This window comes from Colobus angolensis, unplaced genomic scaffold (genome assembly GCF_000951035.1).
Source record: "Colobus angolensis palliatus isolate OR3802 unplaced genomic scaffold, Cang.pa_1.0 Scaffold100, whole genome shotgun sequence".
Lineage (NCBI taxonomy): Eukaryota > Metazoa > Chordata > Mammalia > Primates > Cercopithecidae > Colobus > Colobus angolensis.
The window spans coordinates 3,550,296-3,575,891 of record NW_012110920.1 but is presented as its reverse complement, the minus strand read 5'-3'; the positions used below and the strand labels follow the sequence as shown (position 1 = coordinate 3,575,891).

The 25,596-nt window shown below is 46.6% G+C and overlaps 2 protein-coding genes across 4 annotated transcripts in view; one reads left to right on the top strand and one right to left on the bottom strand.

The window, feature by feature from the left end:
- EIF2D (eukaryotic translation initiation factor 2D) overlaps positions 1–13,009 on the top strand; it is a 26,797-nt gene extending 13,788 nt beyond the window's left edge. The window contains exons 5-14 of the mRNA XM_011937444.1: positions 1,224–1,477; positions 1,976–2,093; positions 4,138–4,183; positions 4,611–4,714; positions 4,835–4,984; positions 5,347–5,436; positions 7,228–7,323; positions 8,896–9,016; positions 10,891–11,065; positions 12,806–13,009. Of these exons, the coding sequence (XP_011792834.1) occupies positions 1,224–1,477; positions 1,976–2,093; positions 4,138–4,183; positions 4,611–4,714; positions 4,835–4,984; positions 5,347–5,436; positions 7,228–7,323; positions 8,896–9,016; positions 10,891–11,065; positions 12,806–12,876 (1,225 nt within the window). The 3' untranslated portion in view covers positions 12,877–13,009. The remainder of the gene's footprint in view (positions 1–1,223; positions 1,478–1,975; positions 2,094–4,137; positions 4,184–4,610; positions 4,715–4,834; positions 4,985–5,346; positions 5,437–7,227; positions 7,324–8,895; positions 9,017–10,890; positions 11,066–12,805) is intronic.
- Positions 13,010–15,353: 2,344 nt separating this feature from the next.
- Positions 15,354–25,596, bottom strand: part of RASSF5 (Ras association (RalGDS/AF-6) domain family member 5) — a 77,621-nt gene continuing 67,378 nt past the window's right edge. For 2 of the 3 annotated variants that reach the window (XM_011937422.1, XM_011937434.1), the window contains 4 exons: positions 20,651–20,761; positions 19,365–19,662; positions 18,730–18,845; positions 15,354–17,807 (listed from right to left, as the gene is read on the bottom strand). In XM_011937422.1, coding sequence (XP_011792812.1) covers positions 17,655–17,807; positions 18,730–18,845; positions 19,365–19,662; positions 20,651–20,761 — 678 coding nt within the window. In that variant the 3' untranslated portion in view covers positions 15,354–17,654. The remainder of the gene's footprint in view (positions 17,808–18,729; positions 18,846–19,364; positions 19,663–20,650; positions 20,762–25,596) is intronic. The other variant, XM_011937426.1, reaches the window with a different exon arrangement.

Sequence of the window (25,596 nt, the reverse complement as noted above, 5' to 3'; positions counted from 1 at the left end):
GTTTTGCTCTTGTTGCCCAGGCTGGAGTGCAATGGCACAATCTCAGCTCACTGCAACCTCTGCCTCTCGGTTCAAGTGATTCTTCTACCTCAGCCTCCTGAGTAGCTGGGATTACAGGCATGTGCCCAAAACAGCCAGCTAATTTTTTTGGTTTTAGCAGAGACAGGGTTTCACCATGTTGGCCAGGCTAGTCTCGAACTCCAAACCTCACGTGATCCGCCCATCTAGGCCTCCCAAAGTGCCGAGATGACAGGCGTGAGCCACCACTCCCGGCCAGAGTTATTAATTTTACAAGTACTGTCCGAGCCCTCCTTTGCTGGAGGCACAACCTCATTTTAGCCTGTTTTTAGATATTTGAGGGCTGATGACTGATGTTCTCCTAGCACCTGTTGTTTAACTATCAGTCCGGGCAACAGCAGTCAAAGTCAGGTTGTCTAAGTTATTTTAGCAGCAGCTGTTTTGGTTCTCTCCCTGCACCTTGAAAAAAATATTTATGGTATTTAGCTGATCAGAATAGCCTAAACATACCCTTTGGCTTTACTGTGAACAATACTGAGAAGCCTTGCCATAGCTATTAGTTACAACTTAATTTGATTTGCATAATGTTGGCTAAGATAAAGCTTTTTACTGCTCTGTGTGCTTTGCTATGTGGCATCTCCTTTTTTCCTGTCTTCCTAAGGCTTAGTGGTACAAAACCATGGCAATCTCTGCTTTCCACGTTAGACTGCATTTGATGTAACACAGAAGCCACTGATTTTGCAGGTCCAGGTGTTTGTGTTTTATTACATATGCTGAACCCTGGGTTTGCGTTTCACCGAACAGATATTACAGATGCATTCGCGATCTTAATGTTCATATTTAATTCAAATTGGTTTTATTATTAACTCAGATGAAGGGAGTATTTTTGGGAGTTTATCTTAAACTCCTTTTTCTTTAATCTTTCTCAGTCTTGGGATGTCTATTAATAGTATTATTCTTTTGGAATAGGGAGGAGACAAGATTTATTCTCCCCATTTCAGAGATGAGGAAACTGAGGCATGGAACTTTTGGGGGCCCAGAATTAAAAGTATGCTTGAGATGAGGGCACAGGCTCTCTGCCCCCTCCTGGCTACTCCTGCCTATTGGCTCTCTGCTGTCTCTGACCTCACTGCTGACTCTTCCATGGCCAGGGTTGGAGAGTATTGGGGCTGCTGCTTGATGTTTCTGACGTGAGATTTTTCCAGGCGATCTGGAAACAAGTCCTCTCCACCTTCCATTGCTCCACTGGCCCTGGATTCAGCAGATCTCAGTGAAGAGAAGGGATCTGTCCAGGTGGACTCCACCCTGCAGGGAGACATGAGGCACATGATCCTGGAGGGGGAAGAGGAGAATGGGGAGGCTCACCAGGCATGTGAAGAGAAGTCTCTCTCAGAAGCCCCAGAAGACACCAGCACAGGGGGCCTGAACCAAGACTCCACAGATAGCAAAACGCTTCAAGGTATAACTCTAGGAGGAGAAGAGCCCATCTCTCCACCTCTCAATTTAGGAGCCTGACGAGCTCCACTCCACTGCTGACTAGAATGGCCGTTAAGCTCCCAGGGGAGGAGGGGAAGGTCCTTGATTTTCTGTGAGGGTGGTGCAGCAGCCCTTTCACATCTTGTTTTTGAGTCCTTTCCACATAAGTCATGTCTTCCTGGGTGCTAATCTGCCCTGGCATTTGCCTGTTTTCAGCTACAAAGCCCTCCAAGGTTTCTTCTGGCTCAACTTCTCTGGGTGAACACTCCTAGCTTGGTGGGACTTTGTGGCTTGACCCCTTCTCTGGGGTCAACCCTCTTAAAAGGCTCAGTGCTCAAGAGAGGCTGGGAGCTTTGGTACCTGGGAATAGGTTCCTTTCAGAGCCAAGGGGGCGAAGTGAGGATGAAGCTGGGGGTCGTTTTCTCGTACCAGGTGTTCTGTATCCCTCAGGAAGGATATGGCTCTTGTCTTTTCCCTGCAGAGCAAATGGATGAGCTGTTACAGCAATGCTTCTTGCATGCCTTGAAGTGCCGAGTCAAAAAGGCTGACCTCCCTTTACTCACCAGCACTTTCCTTGGCAGCCACATGTTCTCCTGCTGGTATGGAAGGCACTGATGTGGGCTGGAGGCCGGGGCCGGGATCTCACGTGTGCTCCTTGGTAGTAGGACAGAATGGGGCCGAAGCAGGGACTGGTTGAGGGACATGCTGTGGAAAGAGTGGAGGGGAAGGCTTATCTGACAAATATATTACTTCCTGGGTTCTAAAAACTTAATTCTTAGCTTGCTGGGCTGTTAAAACAAAATCTTAAATTTTAGCCAATGAAAGGATATTGAGGACCGCAAAGTTAAAATTCCTGAGATTCTGTAAACACTGCCTCTGCCGTGGGGGTTCTGGGCAACCTCACAAATCGGGCAGCATGTCTTGTACAGGAAGTGTCCCAGGGCAGCCTCTTTGTCAGGAAGCTTCTGGAACATTCAACCTCCTCACACTTCTGAAAAGTATGTGGGGGGGCCACATTGGATTTTATTAGGAAGAAGAATTGGTGTGAACACCCGGTCCTGGCCCACCCCATCCAAAACACAAGTCACCAGGAGAGGTAGTATTGCATGTGGATAGAACCTGGATTTTGAAGATAGAGCCATCTGGGCTCAACTGCTAGGTCTCCAGGATGTTCGAGCAAGGTGCATTTTAGCTTGTTACTGGGCTTCTCTGGGTCCTAATTTCTAATAATCATGGGATTGCTGTAAAGATTATATAACCTGAAATATAATAAGCATTCAGTAAATACTATCATGTCAGGAGGTTTGCTTATTGATTTTTACCCTGAGATTGAATTTATTTATTTATTTATTTTTTGTTTTGAGACACAGTTTCACTCTTGTCACCCAGACTGGAATGCAGTGGCGTAATCTGAGCTCACTGCAACCCCTGCCTCCCAGGTTCAAGAGAGTCTCCTGCCTCAGCCTTCCTGAGTAGCTGGGATTACAGGCACATGCCACCATACCCAGCTAATTTTTGTATTTTTAGTATTGATGGGGTATCACCATGTTGCCCAGGCTGGTCTTGAACTCCTAACCTCAAGTGATCCACCTGCCTCAGCCTCCCAATGTGCTGGGATTACAGGCGTGAGCCACTGTTGCCGGCCTGAATTTATTTCTTTTTGAGAATCTGGCTGTGATTTTTTTAAAGGGTGATTCTTAATATAGTATCTTCCCATTTATACTTGGGCATCTTTAAGCTATCCTGTATAAGTGTGGTGTCTGGAGTGTGTGGAGAGATACTTGGTAATCTGTCCTGACTTTCTTGGGTTGCAGATACATGGTAAAGGGGGCCCCTTCTCTGTAAGATAAGATCCTGGGGTGGATTCTAGAAGGACTCCTCAAGAATCCACTGCTACTGCATGTCATGTTTTGAGAGAAGATGTAAGTTCTGGGGAGAGGAAAAGATTATAGCTTTTACTGGGAATGTCCCCTCCAAAACTAATTGCTGTAGTGCAGGGGTCAGCACGTTTTTCTGTAAAGGGCCAGATAGTAAATATGAGTATTTTCAGTTTTGCAGGTCATACCATCTCTGTTGCAACTACTTGATGCTGCCGTTGTAGCACTAGTGTGACCATAGACAGTAGATAATTAGTTGGCCAGACCTGACCCCAGGCTGCGGCTTGCTGGGCCCCACTCCAGGCCTGGCTGCCCACAGTGTGAGTTTGCTGTTGCGACTTTGGAGGCCACAGAAGGTTGTCTGGTGTGGGAGGAATCTAAGGTTGTATCCAATGCAGTAGCCACTGGCCACATGTCACTATTTTCAGCTTAAATTAATTTAAAGTAAATAAAATTTAAAATTCAGTTCCATTGGTCACAGTCACACTTCCAGTGCTTACTACCCACATGTGGCTAATGGCTGCCCTGTTAGACAACACAGAGAACATTCCACGTCTGTGAAAAGTTCTGTTGAACAGCACTGATTTAGAATGTCCCATAGTCTGTGCCCCTCTCTGATGTTACCCCTGGGCGGACAGTTCTGGCACAGTGGTGTCTCTCTGAAGGTGGGGGAGGAAGGCTGAGGAGAAAGGCCCTCCTCTCAGTGTCAGGCAGGTCCCAGCATGACTGCTTGTTAGCTTAACTTGCCTTTTCCATCTGCCATCAGCCCCGAAGGACGACAACTGGACATAAGGAAGTCAAGCTACAAAAAGGTAAGCAAGGATCTTCTTTGCAGATCCCATGCAGAGAGTTTTGTAGGGGCACATACGACATAAGCCAGATGGACACTGGGGAAGCCTTGTGTACCGGGCTCAGGCTAGAATTAAGCTTTTTGACTCTAAGTATAAGGGGGAAGAAAGAAACTCTCTCTGGGCTGAAGCAGTTGGTGGCACCCACTCTCCTTTCCCCTTTGATCCCTTTATATCTGATTAGAGTTCTGAACGGCCTCACTAATTAGTCTCTAGCAGCGTCTTGCTCCCTGACCCTCAGGTTGGGGGCCTCCCAGTTCCTGGTTGATGAAGGCAGGGGCTGTCTCATATCCCTGCACAGTCCCTGCCTAGCTCACTCTGGCACATTCTGGGTGCTCAGTATGTGTGTGGAATCAATGAAGTCCCCTACCACTGGCCCTCTCTCCCTTAGCTCTCTAAGTTCCTGCAGCAAATGCAGCAGGAGCAGATTATACAGGTGAAGGAGCTGAGCAAAGGGGTGGAGAGCATTGTGGCTGTGGACTGGAAACACCCGAGGTGAGTGCAGGGGGCCTGTCACTGTAGCCCAGCTGGCCCCAGGGCACCTGGGCCACGGACTGGGGATTGCTGAGATGCTAGTATAAAATGTGTTTTTTCTTTCCTTCTGCTGGGTTTTAGGATTACATCTTTCGTCATACCCGAGCCCTCCCCGACCTCCCAGACTATCCAGGAGGGTAGCAGGGAACAGCCCTATCACCCTCCAGATATAAAACCCCTCTACTGTGTCCCAGCCAGCATGACCCTGCTCTTCCAGGAGTCTGGCCACAAGTGAGTTTTTGGAGAGCAGCCCTTCTCTGCCTGCTTGGTGTTCTGGCCTACAGTTCCTCTCAACCTGAGTAGTGCTCTTTTGCAACTGGCAAAACCTGCTCTGCCCCTGTTCCCTTCTCCAAAATCCAGCTTCCAGCCTCCTTCCCTGGGCAAGTTCCTCTGGACTAAATGAACGAGTAGGTCTTAACCTTTTCTGCCTGTAATTTTCTTCACATGGTCATGCTCACTTCAGTCAGGAAAAGGGAAGAAACTAGAGGCCAAAAGCTAAGGAAAGTCCCCTGCTCAGCAGGGAGTGAGTCTGGGCATCTACATTTTGTCTCATGGCACAGCATGAACTAACCCCTGGGTCACTTCTCACCTAGGAAGGGGAGCTTTCTGGAGGGCAGTGAGGTCCGAACGATCATCATTAACTACGCCAAGAAAAATGACCTGGTTGATGCAGACAACAAAAAGTGAGTGCATGAGAAGCACTAGATCTGTCTTATTGGGTCTTTGTCTTTAGCAGACATAGACGCATTTGGGGAGGGAGAATAGAAAACCATAGCATCTTGGAGGTAATTAAGACCAGTGGTTTCCAAACCATGGGCTGTGGACACTCAGAGTTATTGTCTGGGGTGTTCAGATCCATGTATACTATCAACATTGACTACAGACTAGGTAAATATTCTCTCACAAATACCCATGAATCATCTTTAATTGGCTATTGTGAGGAATAAAATGTAAGCTTACAAAGAATTTACTGAAGTCATAGCATTTGGTATTTATTTTTATTGGTATTTGTACATATTTATGGGGTGCATGTGGTATTTTGTTACATGCACAGAATGTATAATAATCAAGACAGGGTATTTGGAGTATCATCACCTTGAGTATTTACCATTTCTATGTGCTGAGAACATTTTAAGTCCTCTCTTCTAGCTATTTTGACATACACAATACATTGTTAACTACTCTGCTCTCACCTTACTCTGCTCTCAAAGGTTTAACTTATTTCTTCTATCTAACTGTATGTTTGTACCCATTATAGTAGTATTTTCTTAAAAGGGGATACAGATGGTAAACTACCAGATGAAGAGAGTTCCATTGATTGTTTTTTACTTTAATGGCCAGGCACTGTGGCTCCTGTCTGTAATCCCAACATTTTTGTAGGTCAAGGTGGGAGGATCGCTTGAGGCCAGGGATTTGAGACCCACCTGAGCAGCATGATGAAACTCTGTCTCTACAAAAAATACAAAAATTAGCCAGGCCTGGTAGGGCATGCCTGTAGTCTCAGCCACTTGGGAGGTTGAGGTGGGAGGATTGCTTGAGCCTAAGAGGTTGCGGCTGCAGTGAGCAATGATCATGCCACTGCACTGCAGCCTGGGTGACGTAGTGAAACCACATCTCAAAAAAAATTTTTTTTTCACTTTTAAAAAAATCATCATGATAAAAAGTTGAGACATACCAGCTTAATCTAATACCTTCATTTTATTTTATGTTTTATTTTTATTTTTGAGACAGAGTTTTGCTCTTGTTGCCCAGGCTGGGGTGCAATGGTACAATCTTTGCTCACTGCAACCTCTGCCTCCCAGGTTCAAGCGATTCTTCTGCCTCAGCCTCCCAAGTAGCTGGGATTACAGAGATGTGCCACCACGCCCGGCTAATTTTTGTATTTGTAGTAGAGATGGGGTTTCACCATGTTGGCCAGGTTGGTCTCGAACTCCTGACCTCAAGTGATCCACTCGTTAGGCCTCCTAAAGTGCTGGGATTACAGGTATGAGTCACCGTGCCCAGCCTAATTTTTGTATTTTTAGTAGAGACGGGGTTTTACCATGTTGGCCAGGTTGGTCTTGAACTTCTGACCTCAGGTAATCCTCCCTCAGCCTCCCAAAGTGCTGGGATTACAGGCGTGAGCCACTGCACCTGGCCAACACCTTCATTTTAAAGATCCCCACTTCTTTCTTTCTTCCTGACTAGCCAGTTGTGATGCTAAGCTTAGAAAGCTTTGTTCACATGCTTAGTAGCTAAGGCTCCTGATCTTCAAATTTATCCCATCTCACTTTCCCTTCCACCTTCCTGCTTTTCCTAGGAAAGCATATGTGTACCTCCCACCCCTAAGGTATGTTGCCTTTTGGACTGTGGGCCCATAATTGATTCATATCCTGAATGTCTATAAAGGCCATATGAGAGATGAATCCTGAGTTAGCCTTCAGGTCAGAAGGGACAAGTCTAGGATTTCTTCACTACCTCTTCTTTGCCTTTAGTCTTGTGAAATTGGATCCCATCCTATGTGACTGCATCTTAGAGAAAAATGAACAGCATACAGTCATGAAGCTTCCATGGGACAGTCTTCTGACCAGGTAACGGGCATTGGCAGTCCCTCTTCAACTTTTCTATCCCCTCCCCTTAATATCGATCACACTGAACTTTAATACTGTCACTATCTTAGCCTTTGATTTTCTTTCTGTAATTCAAACCAAGTCAGTCTACATAAACACAGGCTTGAGGAACTCTGATTTGGGGGATCTTTGGAACAATTTGAGCCAATATGACATAGAAGAACTTGAAAGGAAGAACAAAAAGGAACACTAATTAAAAATAAGAACTTCAGGGAGGCCTAGTGGTGCATGCCTGTAGTCCCAGCGCTTTGGGAGGCGAAGGCAATAGGATTGCTTGGGCCCAGGAAGTGGAGGCTGCATTGAGCCATGTTCCCATCACTGAACCCCAGCCTGGGTGACAAGATGAGACCCTGTCTCAAAAAAAGAACTTACTCTGTTAAAGTGAGGGCATTTAAAAAAAATAAGAAAAAATAAGAACTTCAATAAGATGCAGAAGCAAAAGAAGGCTGGGGAAAAGTGTCTTAAAGTTTTTTTTTTTTTTTTTTTTTTGAGACGAAGTCTTGCTCTGTCGCCCAGGCTGGGGTGCAGTGGCCGGATCTCAGCTCACTGCAAGCTCCGCCTCCTGGGTTCACGCCATTCTCCTGCCTCAGCCTCCCAAGTAGCTGGGACTACAGGCGCCCGCCACCTCGCCTGGCTAGTTTTTTGTATATTTAGTAGAGATGGGATTTCACCGTGTTAGCCAGGATGGTCTTGATCTCCTGACCTCGTGATCCGCCCGTCTTGGCCTCCCAAAGTGCTGGGATTACAGGCTTGAGCCACCGCGCCCGGCCAAGTGTCTTAAAGTCTTTAAAGGAAAAATTTTTAATATTCCTTGTTTTCCATGTAACTGAAAATAGTTTATTATCAGGAGTCAGCAAACTACAGCCCATGGGTCAAATCTAGCCTGCCACCTGTTTCTGTAAATAAAGTTTTATTGGAACACAACCATATCCATTTATGTGTTGTCTGTGCGCTGGTTTTGTGCTCTAATGGCAGAACTGAGTAGTTGTAAGAGACCAGGTGACCGGCAAAAAACCGAAAATACTGTCTAGCCCTTTATAGAAAAAGTTTATTGATCCTGATATATGTGATAGCAAGAGAAAACTTGGTTAGATAAAAGGTAGAAACTCCTTGTGGTAAAAGATGTTTATTAAACATGTCAGAAATGTGAAGCAGCACTCGCAGGCAATAAGCTGCGTACGGCACATTTTTGAGACAGGTAGTAGCCTCCACAAGGCAGACAGGGCAGATTCTCAAAAGGCCAGGTCAGTGGACCATTTCCAGGGGCTCAAGTCACTGATGTTCCCATCTTTGAATCAGTGGGTGTCAACCTTGGCTGTACTTTAGGGAGCTTTAAAAAATACGTAGCCCTGGTCAGAGATACAGATTTCATTGATCTGGCTGCAGCTCCCTAGGGATTTGAATAATTCTAATATGCAACCAAGGTTGTGAACCTTCAATTTCAGCCTACATCTAACTGCCTGCTGGTAGTGGGGTATGAGGAAATGGTTCCTGTTGGCTTTATCAGTTTGTAACTCATAACTTCTGTTTCAGGTGTTTAGAAAAATTACAGCCTGCCTATCAAGTGACCTTTCCCGGACAAGAGCCCATTGTGAAGAAAGGGAAAATCTGTCCAATTGACATCACCTTAGCACAAAGAGCTTCCAATAAAAAGGTAATTTACGAAGTTCAAGGATGGTGATGTAATGTTCTTGCCAAGTTCTAGTCTCCCTAATGTGATTGGAGGTTTTAGATCGGCCTCAAACACATCAAAGATTTTTTATGAAACACCTGTGTTTATGTGCCTGGGCTGGGCTCTGTATGAAATAGGTAAAGCTGACCCCACTCACTCTAGGATTTTGTTCTAGGAAACTTGCTAGAGCCTGGTTCCAAAAGTTTTTTATTTTTTTCTTAGAACTATGTTATGGGCATTCAGCTCCCACATATTCTTTCACCTCTTAGGCCTTGCTCAATGAAAATAACTTGTAAAACGCTGAAGGAACTGAGTGTATTTAGCTTGGTAACACAAAGTTGGAGGGAACCAATGACATCTCTCCTCAAATATGTGCAGAGCTGTCCCCTGGCAAAGTAGTGCACTTATTCTATATGCCTTGAAAAGACAGAAATAGGTTATTGGGTGGAAATTCCAAGAAAACAGAGTTGAGTTCAAAATAAAGAACTTTGTAGTAGTGTACAGTTATGAGCATGGGCTTTGGATAGGACTGAGTTCAAATGCAGCCATTGCCTCACTGCCTGACCTTAAGCATGTTACTTCATCTCTTTTTGTCTCAGTTTTACTCTGTGAAAAATGGGGATAATACCTCGCTGGTAAGGCATTTTGAGGATCAAATGAAGGAGTATACATGGCTGAAGCACTTAGAATGTACTTGGCATATAAATACTTGTTTCTCAATAATTGAGAACCAGTAATGATAACCTTTATAATAATTAGTAATAGTCACTATTTATTGAGTTTAATTATGTGCCAGACACCAAACTAAATAATTTTCGTATATATAGTTTATTTAAACACTAATTTTCTGTTAATAATGACAAATAGAATTGTCCAAAATTGAAATTGGTGCTTCATAAAATAGTGAATTTTTTTCTGGAGAGTCTTCAAGCAAAGATTAGGTGCACTTGTTGGGGGAGGATGTAGTTGGGGGGTCATGCATCAGGTGGGCAGTTGGAAGAGATATGTCCTCTAACGTCTTATTGATTCTAAGATTTCCTGGGTCTGGAGCCCATTGACAAGCATAAGGCTAGTTGGAGCTTTTATAGTCTTTATTGATAGCAGTCATCCCCCACACACCCCTGATAGTAATACACTTTACCATCTGTAGTTATGAATGAGAAAGAATTTGTTTTAAAGCAACAAGGGGGAGAATTGTGATATTTTAAAAGCACTAATATTTTTCTTTTTTATCTCAAAGTCACATACTTGTCATTTGTGAAGTTGAGTAACAGAAAAATGCATGTGTTGTTGACTAGATTCTTGATATTAAGGAACTATTGTTTGTTAATTTATTTTTAGATGTGATGATGGTTTTGTTTTTATGTTTAAATGAGTCTTATCTTTTGGAGATACATACTGAAATATTTATAGATGAAATGATCTGATGTCTGGGGAGTTTTGCTTTAAAGTAATAGAGGAGTGGGGAGTAGACAGGGATACAGATGAATCAAGGTTGGCCATGAGTTGATAATCGTTGAAACTGGTGATAGGTACATGTGGGTTTTATACTATTCTGCTTTCATTTATGTTTTAAATTCTCCAAATAAAAAAATCTTTAAAAAAAAGGTAGACATTCTATGTGATACAGAGTGTCTCTCCCTCTAAATATATAACACATATATTGGATGGGGTAAAGAGAATCAATTTAGAAGCACAAAAATAAGTTATTTGGATTAAAAAATTACTAGGGTTATAGGAATGGTGAACCATCACAGAACACAGGGGCTGAGGAGGCTGCTGAGGCTCCGGAAGACCCTCTGGAGGGAAGGGAATGCAGTCACCACCGTCAGTCTCTGTCCCCACTGTCCCCCCAGGTGACCGTGGTCCGGAACTTGGAGGCCTATGGTCTGGACCCATACTCAGTGGCTGCCATCCTTCAGCAGCGATGCCAGGCTAGCACCACCGTCACTCCTGCCCCTGGGGCCAAGGACAGCCTTCAGGTGCAAATCCAGGGAAACCAGGTCCACCACCTCGGCTGGCTATTGCTTGGTGAGCATCCCCTCTGAAGAGTGGAGGCATTGGTCTAGCTCAGCAAAGACCTTCCTGCCAACTCAACTTGCAGAATACACATACACACACACTCTTTCTCTCTCCATTTAGATTTTAGCGGCTAGCAAGAAGATGGAACCAATGTTTAAATCAGATCCTTTGGCTCCTTTCAAATTCAGTGTTTCCTCTTCCACCATTAGAGTAGTTTTCTTCCTGGTTGGTCCCTTTTTATAAAACATTCGGCGAGCACCCAAACTTTTGTGCTAGGTCCATTGTTGGGGTTTTTGCAGGCATCTCTCTTAATCATAATGATGCCGCAGAGGTGTTACCTGTTTTGCAGATGAGGAAACTGAGGCCCAGAGAGGTTCCGTGCCTTGCCCTGAGATGATCTGACTCTTGAGTGATACAGCTGGGCACGGAACTTTTTTAGACTCCAGAGTCTAAGTTTTTTTTTTTTTTGAGACGGAATCTCGCTCTGTCACCCAGGCTGGAGTGCAGTGGCACAATCTTGGCTCACTGCACTCACTGCAGCCTCTGCCTTCAGGGTTCCAGTGATGCCCCTGCCTCAGCCTCCCAAGTAGCTGGGATTATAGGTGCATGCTACCACGGCCAGCTAATTTTTGTATTTTTAATAGATACTGGGTTTCACCATGTTGGCCAGACCAGTCTTGAACTCTTGACCTCAGGTGATCCACCTGCCTCAGCTTCCCAAAGTGCTGGGATTATAGGCGTAAGCCACCACGCCTGGCTTAAAGCCTAAGTTCTTTCTACTAACTCTGGGTAGCCCAGCCTCCAGTTTGTCCTCGCTTCAAACCAGCCTTCACATCTCTGCCTGAGTCAGCTTTCTTAAACAAATATGATCACATCACTCCCTTCTAAAAAACTTTGTATGCCTCTTCAATGCCTTCAGAATTAACTCCTAAGCTCAATAAACAAGACCTTCCCAGCCTGACCCTGGCCTCACCCTAGCTTTCCCTGCAGGCTCTCTCTCGCAGCTCCTATACCCACGTTGCAGGCAGCAGCCGTCCTGGTCTCCTTGCAGTTCCTCAGATTCTCCTTGCATGTTCACCCACATGTGCTTCCACCTGGGCTATCCCCTTGCCTAGGATGCCCTCCCACACCTAAGCCCATCTGACGTCAGAGGCTCACTGGCCCAGCCCAGGGGTCCTGGGAGACCTGTCCCTAAATTAGCATTTTAAACATTGCTAATGTAGCACTTTCCAATTGTGTTTATATTTCTGGTTAATGTCTGCAGCTTGGCTCATTTTTTCTAATGTCTGAACCTCCTACCAGACTGAGCTGCATGAGCCAGAAGCCTTGCCTTTTTCATCCTCAGGACCTGGCATATATTAAGTGCTCATTTAGGCAAATGTATTCCATGGCCTATGGCATGTTACTTCTAGACATGTTAACTTCTAGAATTGAACCCCTTTATGTGAAGAACCCCATAGGAGGTACTGAGAAGAAATGTTATGAGAAAGAGAGAAGAGCACAGACTGAACAGACACATTCTCTCTTGTGAAAAAATTTTAAATGACTGAAATACACCCAGAAAGTACCTCTCAGTGTGAAAATTTCAGAAATATACACATCAGCCTTGAGGTGTAGGCGTAAGTGATCAGTCCCGAAGTTGAGTTTGAGCTGGGTAGAATGGCATTGTGAGACAACGGGGACTGGTGGAGGGCCGGCTGGGGAGCAAGGTCATGCTCCGCTGAGGAGTGTGTGCTTTTTGGATTGTAGAAGAGTATCAGCTCCCTCGAAAACACATCCAAGGTCTAGAAAAGGCCCCCAAACCTGGCAAGAAGAAGTGACAGACTCTTTTGTCTCACGTGGTGGATCCGTTGGAAATCCAAGCTCTGGGCTGGTAATTTTTATAAGCATTTTCAGCTTTTGCAAATACAAAATATAATTCTTTACAAAAATAAATTTTTATTCTAATCTAAATATGACTTCCCTCTGTTTCCTCCACTTAGCTAAAATGTACTAATTTTTGAAGTCGGGAGTATTCTAAATGGACAGAAGAGGCCATGGTGGCTGCCTTTCTGCCCATGTGGTTTCAATGATTTCATTCCTTCCCTGCTTTCCAGGTAGGCCAACCCATTCAGAGTTCTGGCAGGTGGGGCCTTCCGCTTTTTAAACTCCTACCAAATATCCTACTGCCTAATTAACTTCCTAGCCCCAAAATAGTTCCTTCTCATCTCAAAGGGTTAGTCACATAGAAAACAGAACCCAGCTATTCTTTGTCATCTATCAAAGCAACAGAAGAAAGAATTGACCCTAAATTGCAGCAGAATTTAGGCTAGATAGAAATCAGAAACAGTACAGGCATATCAGGACATGGGTTTCTATAGGACAGTGATTCTTCCTCAACTTTAGGACACTGCCATTAACTGGTAAATTTGTGATGTAACTCTAGATGACAGCTTTGTTACAGTGAAGAGTCTTATCCAACTCATGCCCTCTTCAGCTCCAACTTCTTAACGTGGAGGTCATGGAAGGGGTCTTTAATAGGTCTTTAGAGGACCCATGAACTCCCTGAAATGGTGCACAGATTTTGTACGATCATTTTCCTGAGAGAGGGACCATGCTTTTGTCAAATTCCCAAAGGGATCACTTGAGGCCAAAAAGGTATAGAACCACTGCGCTGGTCCCTGCTCAGTTTATGGAATCATTTCTCTGACCAGATCTCTGCTTGTACAATAGGAGGGAGAACTGGGCTAAATTCCTTGAGTTCTTGGGTTTTACCATTAAGAGACAGTTGCACTTCAGTTTACTTCTTTCTCTCCTCGGTTTTTCTCCAATTAAGAAGGCTTAAAAATATCCACAGTATCCACAAATTGCCCATTTGAGGCTTGAAAAGGAAAAAAGGAATGGGTTTAAAAATGTATGTGTGACGCCTCCTACCGTCTGTTATCAGGCCCTATAAATAGGCCTTTATACTCATAAGTAAACTCCTTAATTTCACTAATCCTATCTCTACCGGCATGAGCATATGAAACTAGGAAAGGGATTTCCAGAAATTGAGCCTAAACAGGACCCTGTTAAAGCCTTTGGCCTGCCAGAGTCTGATTGAGGGATTATGATCTGTATAGTAGTAATGAACTATGGTCCTTATGTGAATACAAGTAAAATATAGCACTGTAAAAAGTTCTTTCACAAACTTGATTTGTTTTGCACGATCTTGGAGGGAGCGGAGGCTAAGAAAGGTCATGTCCTGCCTTGTTGATCTCTGCTGAAGACACAAAGCCAGTAAGTGGTAGGGCTGGGTCTAAAATGAACATCTATCCTTGATTGTGGTTTGACCCACAGTTCTGCCATGACCCAGTGCTGTCCAGACCTGTGCACTGAGTGTTTTTCCAGTAACGGTGACACATTTGCACTGAGTCATCTTCCCTCTCCCCCTGTGAACAGCATAGGGACATGTTCAAAGGCAGAGTAGAGTCAGACTCTGTAACAGGTTCTTTTTCCTATGTGCTAAGTCAAATAATCTGTATCAATGTCAAACATACAACTTTGAATTTATTAACCCTATGCCGTAACCATATGAGTTTCAGTGAAAAGCAGAAACTGCTTCATTTTTAGACTTTGGCAAAATCATTGAAAGATACATTTCTTGGAGGTCTAGGTGAACAGAAATGTTACAGATGTGCCCCATTCTTGGGCAATTTTAAGGATGCTTGTTGGACATTCATTCATTCTTTGGGCCCTATTTATTGCATTCTATATGATCAATACTGGAAGGCAGGCAAGAATTTCTTTGTAATAACTTTAGTGTGGTTATTTCCATAATTACTGAGATGTTCCTTTGATGAAGGTCAGAGAACTCAAGTGAAAGGACTGTTTTGGTCATTTCATCTAGCCCCTTCCTCCAGGTGAAGTGATCTTAAACTTTTAAAGATCTATTCGTTTCGACCTTATTTTAAAATAATTCCAGAAGTAGAAGAATTGTGGCTCAGCTCAGTAGCCTGTCCTGGTGTCAAATCACCCTTAGCTCCAGAAGGCTTTCCTCTTTCCCAAACATCAGCATCTCCGCCTGCAATCAGGCTCCTTGACTCTCCTGCTCCCCGGAGACATGGAACAGCTGGTCACCCAGGCAGCACCCTCCCACCTACGCATTTGGACAATTTTCTCCAAATTATTTGAACAATAGCCTTCATTCCTCTGCTCACTGGCAAAAGAAAATCTGACTCCACCAGGAAGCACGTGATCATGTCCGTTCTCACCCTCTCTCCCCCACTCCCAATGGCCGTAAGATGGTGAAGTTCAAGGGAGACATTTCTAGCATGAGTCATTTTTGCAACAGGCTTTTATTAGTTTTTTTAAAACCCATATACGAAAGACATTTAAAAAGAAAATATCCTGGAAACAAACACTTACACGCTGAGCAACACAACCAGAGAAGGCACTACCAGCAGTTACTCCCACCTCTGGGAGGGAAGGGGTACTCGATACTATACTTTTTTCAGAGGTTTAGACCTCAGCATAGGCTGGGTCTAACTGTGCTTTAGTAAAATCTGAATTGTCCAATAATTTTCTCATTTCATAAACACCCTTATCTCTTTATATATAGCTATATGCCTCTATGCGTATATATACGTGACTTTTTTTTTTTCCTTCTCAAAAATAAAATAGCCATCCCCATAGAGGGAGGTTCTCAGCAGCATTCACAGCGGTTGCAGCAGGAGCCATGCCTTCTATTAATGTTAGAGACATGCAGGACGAAGGAAAATGACTCTCTACCTGCTCCCTTTAATATACAGCAGGGAGAGAGTTTTTAAAGGGAGGGAAGTGATAAGGCTGAGCATGAGATGGCTAACCATAGTTTTTGTGGTTTAAAAAAATCTTAGAGTTGCGAGCTTGTGTTACCTTTGCAACTCTGGAGACTATGCACAGTTTATATGACGAGGGGTCAGCATTCCTTCTGGGATCGGGGCAGTGTGGACTCAGCCTGGGTCAGGGAGGGAACTTCTGAAGCTACACGAACAAGCTTAGGCTTCAACCAACCCAAGAGGGACTTGGGAAGGCAGAGGATAGCAAAGAAATGGTTTCTCAGAGGCTGGATTGGAAAACCAGCCCTGCTTTGAAAATTACAAGTCCTTCTCCCTCTGCATTGGAGTGTCTCTGCAGTCCTGGCTGCTTGTTGGAATTGTTTGACTAATTTATTTTAGGATTCAGCCTAAACAAGAAGCCAGTGAAATGTAGAGTCAGGAATCTGATCCTCCCTGTCAGTGTGGTCTGGTATCACTGATTGGAGTCAAAACGCAGGCACCCAGATGGGAGGGAGGTCTGTGACCCTCAACCCATACTGAATGCGGACTCTCCTGGCCTTGTCTCCCACACCACCACCATTTTCCACTTCCTGGCAGGAGGAGCCAGCAGCAGAGCTTCAGGCAAACTTGCCCTGCTTCTATTTCTCTCTGAAAACAAAAAGGCACTAAGGTCGACGGGGAGGCCAGGCCCACTGGCTCTCTGAGCGCAGTGCTGGGGCTGGCCCATGCTTCAAAACAGAAAGGACTCCAAGTTGGCCGAATTGGAGGCTCCCCTCTCTGTAATCAAGGCAACTCCTTGGGCAGCACCTGGAGATCCCAGAGTCCCAGTGGGAGGAGGGAGGCAGTGCTGGAGGCCGATGGGGAACCCAAGCAGCCCAGGCCCTCCTCTGCTCTGTAGCTGGGGAAGGCTGAAGACAGCTTGGACACGTTTCTCTGCATCTCTTTTTGGCTTTCTGTTACTGTCTGATTTCCATACTTAGTAGGAGACTTTTTAAATGGTCAATGGCTGGCTTCCCTTTGGGGAAACACATGAGGATGATGACAACATTAAATTCAAATTTGTAACTTAAAAACAAACAGTTTGTTGACAAAGATGTGACTAAGTACCACACATACGCAGATATATGCCTTTGGGTTTCCATGTGCAATGTGGGCCAGGGCCAGGGCCAGAGCCAGGGCCAGGGCAGGTTGCAGCTTCTCTGGAGATCACTGAGCCAGCCTCAGCTTTGGTGCTCCTTACCCTGAGCATCTGGGGCCAGTAGCTTTATAAACTTCCCTTAAGTGTGAACAACAGGCACCTTGGGGCCACGGGAACAGTCCTTTTATAAGCATTATCCTGCTTTCAGGGGCTTAGCTCAGACCTGCAAAAGGAATGTGCTACAACTTTTCACTCATAAATAAAGGTACTGTAGGTGGCAAATAAGAGAACTCAAAGAAGAATCAAAGCCAGAGAAAGAACACACAGCTCTAAAACCTTTCTTCCTTCCTTTGCCAGCTGGTGTGAGGTTCCAGTTTGGTGACAAGAGAGGCAACTATTTGGTTGATGAAAGGCTTGCAGATCGAGAGAGGACGTCGGCTGTTTGTTTCACATGAGTTCTGATCCTTGGCAGAGTCTGTGGTGGGGCACAGCCTGGGGGCGGGCACAGCTGAACCCCCGTGCAAACACTTGTCCATGGAAGAGACTTTTGCCACAGCTGGAACTGCTGGGCAGGCACGAATGCACCTGCCAGAGGTGTCCTGAGAAAAAGTGTCTGTTGCAAAATAATAATTAATAATACAAATAAATCTGAGTGCACCAGGAGGAGAGGAAGCAGGACCGGTTACCCAGGTTTGCCCTGGGATTCTCTTAAGGCTTCCTCCAGTTTCTGCCTAAACTTGTCATACTTCTTTTGCACTTGTTGGATTTTGTCCTGCTCCTCTTTTTCCAGGATTGTTAGGAAGTTCTGAAGTTCAGGGATGGAGAAGGCATCCCACTGTGAGGCGAGAGGGAGATTTGTGGGAAGAAACAAGAGGAGACGGGTTAGAAGTTGACACGACCCAAGGGGCCCTGCTGCCTTCTCCTTCCCAGTTCACATCTGTGATTCACACAGTTCGCTACTGAACAGACTGAATCAGGGAAGCTTGGGCTTTGCATGCCTGTCATAGCAGCAGCAAAATTCCAAATGCTGGCATCTCATGACCAAGAGTTGCCAGTCTGTGAACCATGTTTTCATTCTGAATTTCAGTAATCTTAAGTTTCTCTGTAGCAGCTGAGATCTCGACAGTGATGCTGGAACCACCCAGGCTGCCAACATGCAGACCCTCAGAAAGCAGGTGGAGGAGTGGAACGTGGACTCGGGAGACCGGGGTTGGGCCTGACTCCACCTCTCCCCAGTGGTGTGACCTGTTGGTCATTCTCAGGCCATGGGTGGCACCGGCCTTGTTTTACCCCAGTTTATGCCACAAGACTGCACACTGGTTAGCTCCCCTTGGGGATGGAGGTCAGTATTCAAGAAAAGGGAGGACAAATGGCTCAAAAACGTCTATACCCAGTGGAGCCCAGAGATGGAGCTTGGTAGGCCTCAGGCCATTTTGAAGCAAAAACAGCCTGTGCCTGAGCACAGGGAGTTTCTTGGTCTCCCTCCTCCCTGAGTTTTCAGAAATAAAGCACGTGAAATCCTTTCTTTCCACAGGCCTTGCCACACACAGGCCCTAACATGCTACCCCAGGGTGCTCAGAGTCCTGGCTGAAACACTGACCCCCAGGGCCATCACCCACCCCTGCTCAATCTCTCAGCAGTCATCTTCCTGCCCCTGCTGCGTGGCTCCCACCTATGTGGGGTAGTTAGAACAATGCCCACCTGCACCCACCCAGGGTGCCCTAAGGGCTGGGTTTGCACAAGGGGTCCAGACCTACCTCCACCTCTCCAGTTTCATTCTCCTTTAGCACAAAGCTGAGGACCTCGGTGTCAGGCCCAGCAAGCAGGCGCAGGTAGAGGGGGCGGTCAGCAATGGAGAGTTTCTGGAAGAGCACTGCAAACCAAGAGAGGGGGCTGGGAGCTCATCCCAGAAAAGAGGGGCGGGGCCCAGGCTTTGGGGGAAGGATTGGAAACAGAGGTGGGTTACATACAACCGCAAGTAGACAGAGGGGCCTTTTAATGAAATGAACATGACAGTCATGAACAGGGCAATAACCTTTTATGTTGGGTGTCTGCTCAGAGTTTAAAGCATGATTCCATTCACATCATCTCCTGAAAGATTAGGAACGGTGGGGCAGATTCCTCCCATTGCACAGATCAGGAAATGGGAGCCTAGGGTGTGGTTTTCCAGAAGTCACATGCAGAGTCAGGGACACAGTGAGCTGCCCTGTCAAGCTCGCTGCTCTTTCCTCCCTGCCTGGATTCCACATATCTGAACACCACATGGGCAGCTGGATCCCTGGTGCTCAGGAGAAGCCCACAGCTCCCACCCAAGGCCGGCAGGAGTTTTAGTGGGTGAGCTTGGACACAGGTAGGAAGGGAACGGTCTGGTTGGGTGCACTCTTTCTCCTACCTTGTCCGTCCTTGTGTATCCGCTTAAAAAGTGCAAACTTCTGGGGATTGTCCACAACCATGAACTTCTTGAGCAGCCCCTGGATGACCTCACTGACGGTGGTGGTGCTGCTGATGTGCAGCTGCTTGATGGCATCTAGGGGCAGGTAGAAGGACGTCCGCTTGTCCGTGGTGGCTGCCAGGTTCACATCCTTGATGGCATCATAGATGGACTGGGGCCGGATCCCAGCAGGCACCGTCACAGGCCGCCGGAGTTTCAGATGCACTTTGATGAAACCCGTGTAGGTGCCGTCTTCACTCTGCCAGCGAGGGCATGTCATAAGGGGTCAGGGCCGTCCATCTTGCATGATCATATCTGCCACTTGGGACCATTGCCCCAGCAGCACCCACCTGTCTCCTTGAGTTCTTTCCTGCCTCTGCTGACCTGGGAGAGCTGGAGGAAGGAGCAGAGATCCCTTTCCCCATAGTGGGCTGGGAGAAGACCCTCAGGATCCAGCTATCAGAGAGGACCTGTGGGGCTGCAGTGGCTTTCCCTCCCCGGAGGCTCAGGCCAGCTCCCCCAAACCTCCTGCAGCCAGTTGCCTTTGGTGAGTCCCCATTGTAAGAGGCAGGGTGTGGGGTAGCCACTCTAGTTTGTACCCCTGAACCAGGCAGGAAGCAGGAAGGCTCTATAATGAGGGCCTTGGGGAACGAGCACACTAGATTTCCTCCTGCGTCTCTTTGCTAAGAAACAGCCTTTAAGACTTAATCCCAGGTCCATTTGTGACTGGATTTTCTGGTGCTCCATCTGGCTGAACCCCGAAGAGCCAGTTGATGCCAGCCACCAGCAGGGGGCAGTTTTTCTACCTTCTCCCCTCCCTATTGAAGACAGCCTTTCCCAACCGGGTGCTAAGTTGGGTACCCTCCTCTGTCTGAGACAGTATGTCCCTGTCTCACAATCAAAGGGGTAGGAAGGGGAGCAGCTAAGTCCCATTGTCTTGGATCCCTGGGGGCCAAGCAATACCAGGCCCTTGGTCATTATGTATCATTTAATCACTTAGTTTACACTGAAGCTCAGAGAAGTTAAAAGAGCTTCCCAAAGTCACAGGCAAAAAATGAAAGGGTCAGATCTATTTCCCTAAAGCACATGCAGGCCACTGAGGCCTCTGGAGGCCGGAGGAAAGGAAGGGAACTGCCAGGGAGTAGCCACAGAATTTAGTAGCCACAGAATTTAGAGCGAGATCTGAGGTGCCAAACCCAAAGCGGGTGGTGGAGCAGGGACCAGGTTGAGGGCAGGCGGGCACTTACCAGCTTCATGCCCAGGCAGTTCTTCTCTCGCGTGTTGTAGCTGTCAATCTTCTGCTTGATCTCCTGCAGTGTGGGTGGGCGCTGTGTCTCCTCCACAGGTTTACAGACATTCTGGAAGAGACACAGAAGTGGAAGTGGATGAGTAGTGGTTCTCAGGGTGAGAAAGGGAACAACCACGCCCTCCCCAAAGCCTCTCTAACCAAGAAGTGAGCCCTGCAGAGTGGAACTAACTGCACAGACTCAGAGTGAGACAATGAGAGGTCAAATCGCAGCTGTGCCAGTGTCTAGCCAGCCCTCCTGGGGAAGTAACTCAGATTTCTCTAAGCCTCAGTCTCCTCCTCCGTGAAATGGGAACAATACCTACTGCACAGGCTTGTCTTGAGATAAGTGTGAAAGTGTCTGGCACTCAGGCACTGACTATGAATCTGGCGAATGAGCAGAGCCACATTTGCTTACAGAGGGCTGCTATGGAAAAGATGCTTCTTTGATGCTATAGGAGATGCAAAGAAATACAAGCCATGGTCTGTCTCCTCAAGGAAGTAACAACACAGCTGGAGGACAGGCATCTACCCGTGGTGCCAGTATATACTGCTGATCGGAAAGACAAGAATTCTCTTAGATCCCAAGGACCAAGAACATATGGAGACCAGTTCAGGTCCCACATCACTTGCCACAGTGCTTTTCACATAGCAAGAAGTAAATATTTGTCAAATGAATGAGTGAACCGGCAGGGATGAAGGGCTATAGCTGTCTACCATAACAGAGGAGATAAACTGCTACTGGGCACAGGGACACCTAGAATTTACTTAGCACCTCCTCTGTGCCAAGTACTTGGCATACATTCTCTCATTTGATTCTCACAAACCAGAAGTCTGCAGGATAGTTTATTATCCCATCTTACAGGTGAGACTATTGAGACTAAGAGAAGTTTAGCAACTTGCCTCACGCCCTACAGTCAGTATGTACAGAATGAAACAGAAATTCCAGGTCTGTCCCGGTGTGTTCCTCCTGCGAGACCATGTGTTCGTTCTTCTCATATGTTCCCAGATGCCCTCCTCCTCCCACCCCCAGAATTTGCCTGATGTTAGAAGTGTAGAAGACTTGGGGTGGATCAGGATTCTCCTTTGGCAAATGAGGAAACTGAGGCCCAGAGAGGCATGACTCATCTGACACTGTCCTGTGGGTGTCTGGGTTTGGCTGGGGAATTTCACAGCTGCCGCGACATCACACCACCACCCTGTGGAACACAACGGGGCACCCGTGACTGAGCTCTGCCCTACCTTCCTCCCTTCAGCAAGCCATGTGGGAGACACGCCATCCTGAACAACCTGCCATCACTTCCTTCTCCCACTTTCCAATCCCACAGAACCAATACAATGTCAGGCCCTGGCTGCCAAGAGGAGCTGGTGTGGCTCCAGCCTCTCACCTCCAACCCCTCAGCACAGCTGACTTCCTTCCTTCCTTCCTTCCTTCCTTCCTTCCTTCCTTCCTTCCTTCCTTCCTTTCTTCCTTCCTTCCTTCCTCCCCTCCTCTTTGCTTTATTTTTCTTTGCTTTGCTTTCTTTTCTTTTCTTTTCTCTTCTCTTCTTTTCGAGATGGAGTCTCTCTCTGTCACCCAGGCTGGAATGCAGTGGCACGATCTTGGCTCACTGCAACCTCTGCCTCCCAGGTTCGATTCTCTTGCCTCAGCCTCCCAAGTAGCTGGGATTACAGGTGCATGCCACCATGCCCAGCTAATTTTTGTATCTTTAGTAGAGACGGGGTTTCACTATATTGGCCAGGCTGGTGTCAAACTCCTGACCTCAAGTGATCCACCCGCCTTGGCCTCCCAAAGTGCTGGCATTACAGGTGTGAGCCACCACGCCCAGCTTCTGACATCCTCTTTCCATCATGGCATCGTTCCCTGGCCTGTCTGCTCCTGCTGTACTCTCCCCAAAGGGTCCGGACCTATTAATAACAGCCTGTGCTGGGTACTTTCACATACCTTCTCTCACATACTACACAGGTCATTCTTATTTCAAGGATTACAAAACTGAGGCTCAGTTTAAGAAACATGCCTGTGGTTCACTGCTAGTAAGAGGCTAAGTAGGAACTGGAATCAAATCCATCTAAGGCCCATGTTCTTCTCAATTCACATGTAGCCACCATGGGATGGCATCTTTTGCTGAAGGGGCCAGCCTGCCATGCCCATAATGATCACTGAAACTCCGTGCTGCAGGGCTGGGATGAGCAGCTGTTAAACCAAAGCCTGTAAGTTACCTGATCTGTGAAATGTTCATCTAAGATGAGTCTAAGCAGAAGGTCAGGCCCCAGAGGCACCATGTCACCTGTGAAGGTGGGAAGGAAGGGCTTCTAACTCGAGTTGAGATGCAGCCACCAGGATGCAGGGCCCAGCATTCTCCTGCGTGCCTTCCCAGGTCTCTGGAACTGAACATTGATGCTGTTGCAGACCACCCAAAGGCAAGCAGCCCTGGCCATTTCCACTTGCCACAGGTGAGTAGCAAGTAGTGTGAGCCTCACAGACTCTCTTCATTCACTGTCAGTCCATTAACCCGGGACTCTCACAGTGAAACCTCTCATTCCTCATCCCTTCCTTTGGGTAGCTCCCAGAGCTCCCTACCCTCAGTCTTTGCCAGCTGAGCACGTGTCTATGGGACCAGATGAGCCTGACCCTGGCCCTACCCCTATCTCGCCTTCCCTTTGGGAGCTTCCAATTGGAAAGATCCCGTTGTCTGGTTACCATTATATGCTTACTCTGTCTCTGACGCATGTAGGCTGTTGCTCCTCAGGAAGTAATAGCTTTCTCATACTTGTCTATAAAAAAGAATTAAGTGATGGAAAGAAAATTGTAGAAGCTCCGGAAAGATCTCCTCTCATAGTTTCCAACCAAGCTAGAGCCATTTCCCCATAAGAAAAGGCAGCTGTGCTGTGGCTTTCAAAGGCTTGATTTTCAATACAGTGAGAAGCAAAGCTGCCTTAGCCTAGGGTTTCTTCTTCCTGTTCCCCTTTTCTTCAGCAGATAGACCCATCTATCTCTCCCTTTCCCACCACAAACACGGGGAAGTGACGAAAGCGGCCACAGGCACCTCTGCCTTCCAGGGCTGACGCAAAAGACAGCAGCCCTGACCTCACCATTTTGAGGCCTGGCCCTCTGGCTGGTGATGGGGAGCCCTGTCTGGGAGTGCCAGGAGCCCCGTGTGTAGCCAGCACTACGAATGTCACAGCCATGGAATGTCAGCACCCAGGTCTGGGATGGCTGCTGCCCACAAAAACATCTGGCAGACAAGATGTGACCCAAGGACCAAATGAATCACCTCCTGAAGTAGGTCAGCCAGCCACAGCCACAAGGGCTCATGGATCCTTTTTCCACCCAGGAGATGGCGTATCATCTAGACCAGTCGTTCTTAAATTTGTCTGCACAGTCCGATCATCTGGGGGATCTTTAGAAACTTAGCTGCCTGGGCTTTATCCCTGGAGATTCTGATTTAATTGGTCTGGGATGCAGTCTGGGCATCATCAGAATTTTAAAAATCTCCCAGTTGATTTTAATTCGCAGCAACATTTGAAAAGAACTGAAATAGACCCATCACAACAATTCCAGACCTCAAGGGTATTCATCCAGCTGCAGAATTAACACTTGGTGCCAAGAAACACACAAACACCCCAAAGGTTTACCTAATAGGCACTATCTGCCATGTGAGCAAGATCGATACTATAGCAATCGTCAGAGGATGAGACAAAGACTCTGATTTCTATTCACCTGCCAGATTCTTAAGCCTTCAAAGTGAAGGATCTGTCCACGGGTACAAAGCGAGAAACCAAGCGGACAGTTTTGTCTCTTGGGGTGGCCCAAGACAGAGACAGAATAGGGAACTCTGTTATGATTTAACAAATATAGACATTGGCATGTGAGGTGTCTCTCCTGGGGGGCTCACACATCTCGGTGCATCTGGCATGGAATTCATCTGCTCCGATTAAGCCCCTGGCATTGGTGGCAGATGGCTGAGCTGTTCCCAATGCACTTGGCATGTCCAGGGCACTGGTGAAAAATAGGTTTGTGCTCACATGTCCTATGCCATGGAAAAGGGCGATGTCCTTTTTTAGCTCTGGAGGTGACTGGGGAACAGCCAAGTAAAGAGGCTGGGTGCTAGGGGTTCAGAGCGACACCTCCCCCCTCCCCACCTCTCTGAGTGATTCTCTAATGCTTCCATTTAAATATTCTAAACAAAATAAGGAGGACCATACCACTGTCGTCTGGGGCCTAACTCAAAGCAGATTTGCCCTAAGCTGTTTTTCTTTATTTTATCACTAAAGCAACAGCAACAAAACCCTACTTCTGCATTCTAATCAATGACATAAGTAATCTTAATTTTGGTGAGTGGGAGTGACCTAATGAGAGGCTCTGAGTGAGTCACATGACTTCTGGTATTCCCAGGTGGGCATGGGGCACCCAGGAATGCTGCAGCAATGAGAGGGGGTTCCCCAGGATGAGGGTGGGCTGAGGAGGACGTGTGTCCCACCCGCGGTGCTGCAGCTATTATACACATCCGTGCCTACTTTTTCTTAACCAGAATCACAAACCTCATTTTTGTTAAAAATTTCACTCTCCCTCTTTTTAAATTTGTCAGTCTTTCCTCCTCCTGGCCCACGATTTGAATCATCTCACGCCTGTCTGCCCATCAGAAGTCGCTTCATTTGTCAAGCCTTTCCTGATCACTCCAGCCCTGAATGATGATGACGATGATGATGATGATGACTCACTACAGCTAATATGTACCACGCACTATTCTACTCACTTAGCTTGTATTAGCTCATTTCTTCATCACAGAAAATGTATCACAAAGAAATACTATTATGATGCTCATTTTACCATCAAGGAAAGTGAGCCACAGTGAGGTTAAAGCTAACCTACATCTAAAGGCAACACTGTACTATCTGGCACTTAAG